The 2670-nt window shown below is 33.7% G+C and overlaps 1 protein-coding gene across 1 annotated transcript; it reads right to left on the bottom strand.

Moving 5' to 3' along the window:
• On the bottom strand, window positions 1-2370 carry LOC105647789 (ubiquitin hydrolase). Its single transcript, XM_012234017.4, has 4 exons — window positions 1981-2370; window positions 1459-1683; window positions 947-1180; window positions 1-239 (listed from the first exon to the last, which is right to left on the bottom strand). The coding sequence occupies exons 1-4, from the start codon at window positions 1984-1986 to the stop codon at window positions 186-188; spliced, it is 519 nt and encodes a 172-aa protein (XP_012089407.1). The 5' UTR covers window positions 1987-2370; the 3' UTR covers window positions 1-185.
• Between the last annotated feature and the right edge of the window lie 300 nt (window positions 2371-2670).

The raw sequence follows: 2670 nt of genomic DNA, 5'->3' as shown, positions 1-2670 counted from the left end.
TTGTTTAATTAGCATAAACATATCTATTCTCATATCATAGCTTGGTTTATAATTAACAATCATTAAACATTTTATGTAATAAGGAAACCAAAAAAAAAAAAAAAACAAAATAAGAGCTTTGTCATATTTTCTTCTTCTTCTCCTTCTTCTTCTTCACATACGCAATCTCTTAACCAAATGCAAATCTATGAAGCGCAGGCAGGCGCAAAGCATGAAAAGAACCCTGACATCTTCTTCTTCTACATTGAAAAACAAGATTAAAAAAAAAGGCAAATAAAATTCCAAAATAAACTCTGTATTTCCTAAAAAAATAATAATATAAAAAAATGGAAAACCATAAAATAAAAAATAAAGATAAAAGATCTGTGTCAATAATCAGTCTGGCCCAAATCCAAACTGGATATCTTTGTGAGCATACTTGGTCCACATTAGATGATCAAATAGGGTGAGAAGGGAGTTGGATTGATGAAATTGTCTTATTTTTGTATTATTATATACCTTATTAAATAATAAAATAAAATAATTTAAAAAAATGAAGACAGTGACCCAATTAGTGACAATGGAGGCCATTTATTTAATGTGATGTGGACCCTATAAGATGCACTAAAATTCAATTTCCTTGGTTGACACATATCCAATTATCCACCATGACCCAATTTTTCAACCTTAATTAGAGAAATGGGAAGTCCATCCACTAGAAAAAAAGTGTGCTCATACACCTAACTTCTCCACTGTCTGCAATGTTTGTCTCCTCATTTTCTTTTTTACTTCCCAAGGGCATGGAGGAAAACAACATAAAATATTTATTTTACAAGTCCTTACCCCAATACTAAATGCAATTTCAGATTAATGTTTAATTTTCTTATTTAGAAGCTAGAAAGGAGTGTCCATATTAAATTTACATAAATAAAAAAAAAAAAAGGGCAAGAAGGAGAAAAGAACTAACCCGCTTGTAAGAGTGAAGGAGCTCAGGAGGGATTTTATAGAGATCCTCGTCGACCGCTTTTGTAGGCCTGGTAGGCAATTTTGGACGTGGATGAGGAACGTCATTGTCGTTTTTACCATGCGACACAGTGTACATAGACATGTGTTGTTTCCTTGGCGGTTCAGTCACGTCACAGACTTTGCCTAGTTTCTTCTGCTCTTTCACACGTGGGACTCTCCTCTCCCTCCCCCTTGTCTGCCAAAAATTTTTTAACCACCCAAAATCATCATTAATACCATAATTATGCTTTTCTGCATCATCTATTTTGTCATTACCCACTTCAAAATTATTACCACTCAATCAATATGTTTTTTTTTATTTAACCCACACTTAGTAATCGGTGATTCAAATCCTACACTTTTTCTATTGTGGAAAGGGTTGTATTTTCTTTGGGGAAACATCAAATAGATCTAATGGTGTTGAAATGCAAAATCTTGAAATGGAAGAGAAGGAAAAGGAGGAAATTTAAGAACCTTTATTGGAGGACCAAGATCACGAGAAGGTGGTTTCTTGAGATCAGAAGCATATAAATCAGAAGAACCGTGACCATGCATGTACTGATCACATTCTCCAGAAGAGGAACTGTATCGAATCAATCCAGCTTGTCTTGCACTCTCGAAGTACTGAGTTATTGGCATTTCATTTGCATTCTCCCAATCTCCAAATGCTGGAATTTGCCCACTAGTCCTTTTCCACTCCTAAAACCACCCAAAACAATAGAAAAAACTTTAATCTCCATTGAAAAAACAAAAAAGAAAGCATCTTTTCTTGTTTTCTTCGGTTTTGAATATCCAAGAATTGAATTCTTGCAATTTAATTTTTTTTTAAAATAGAGAAATAAAAGCCCAAGAAATGGTCCCTCGGCTTTTGAATATCCAAGATTAATATTGAATTCTTGACATTGAATTTTCAAGAAGAAAAAAAAAAAAGCCAAGAAATGGTCTCTTGGGTCATGAAAAAAGCCAAGAAATGAAAGAGAGAAAGAAATAGCTTACATCCATGTTAATGTTGTGGCAAAGCAATCAGAAGAAGCCAAAGAAGAAGAGAAAGTTAGTGAAACAAACAAAAAAAGTGCAGACAAAGGCGCAAGAGAGAAAGATTGGAGAGCTGCTATCTAAAAAGGGAGATAGCGGAAAAAGGGGGTTTATTTGGGGATTCTCAAGAAACACTCTCTTCGCAAAGTAGATAATAATACCTCAGAATTTGCAGAGAGAATCTAGAAAGAAAGATACATTTCAGTTCTTTATAGCAAACAGTAGTAATACTATACCCCCAAAAAAAAAAAAAAAAAACAGGAAAAAAAGAAAAATAGGTTTGGCTTTGCTTGGTTGGTCTTGGAGGCTGGTAGCTTTTTTGTCAACCTTTCAGATTATAATATAGATCTCACTTTTTACAACCCCTTAATTCTCGTTTCCCATATAAGCAAATATCTCTTGACCAGCCAAGTTATATTATTATTTTATTATTTTTTTGAAAGAAAAAATGATTTCTTGAGCTACATTCACGCTGGAGACAGGAGATGGGGCCCCATAATTTGTGGGGTTTCCATTTTTTTTTTTCACCTAGAATAGGGAGTTTTAACTGTTACAATAAGTGGGGGTGTGGGCTGAAAGTAATGGCTAAACTGAAAAGTAAATTTTCTTTTTAGGTGTCTCTGAATTTGAAAAAGCTTGAAATTGCTTAAT

The sequence above is a fragment of the Jatropha curcas genome, chromosome 2 (assembly GCF_041381405.1).
Source record: "Jatropha curcas cultivar XTBG-Jc1 chromosome 2, XTBG_Jcur_1.0, whole genome shotgun sequence".
NCBI lineage: Eukaryota > Viridiplantae > Streptophyta > Magnoliopsida > Malpighiales > Euphorbiaceae > Jatropha > Jatropha curcas.
Note: the sequence above shows the minus strand (reverse complement) of the source record. Positions and strands in the feature narration are given on the sequence as shown.

Excerpts from the sequence above, each read along its gene's own strand:
- LOC105647789 (XM_012234017.4), bottom strand. Across the intron at positions 1,181-1,458 it reads ATCTTGGTCCTCCAATAAAG|ACAAGGGGGAGGGAGAGGAG; the intron begins GTTCTTAAATTT and ends AATTTTTGGCAG. Across the intron at positions 240-946 it reads TCCTTCACTCTTACAAGCGG|AAGAAGAAGATGTCAGGGTT; the intron begins GTTAGTTCTTTT and ends TTTTCAATGTAG.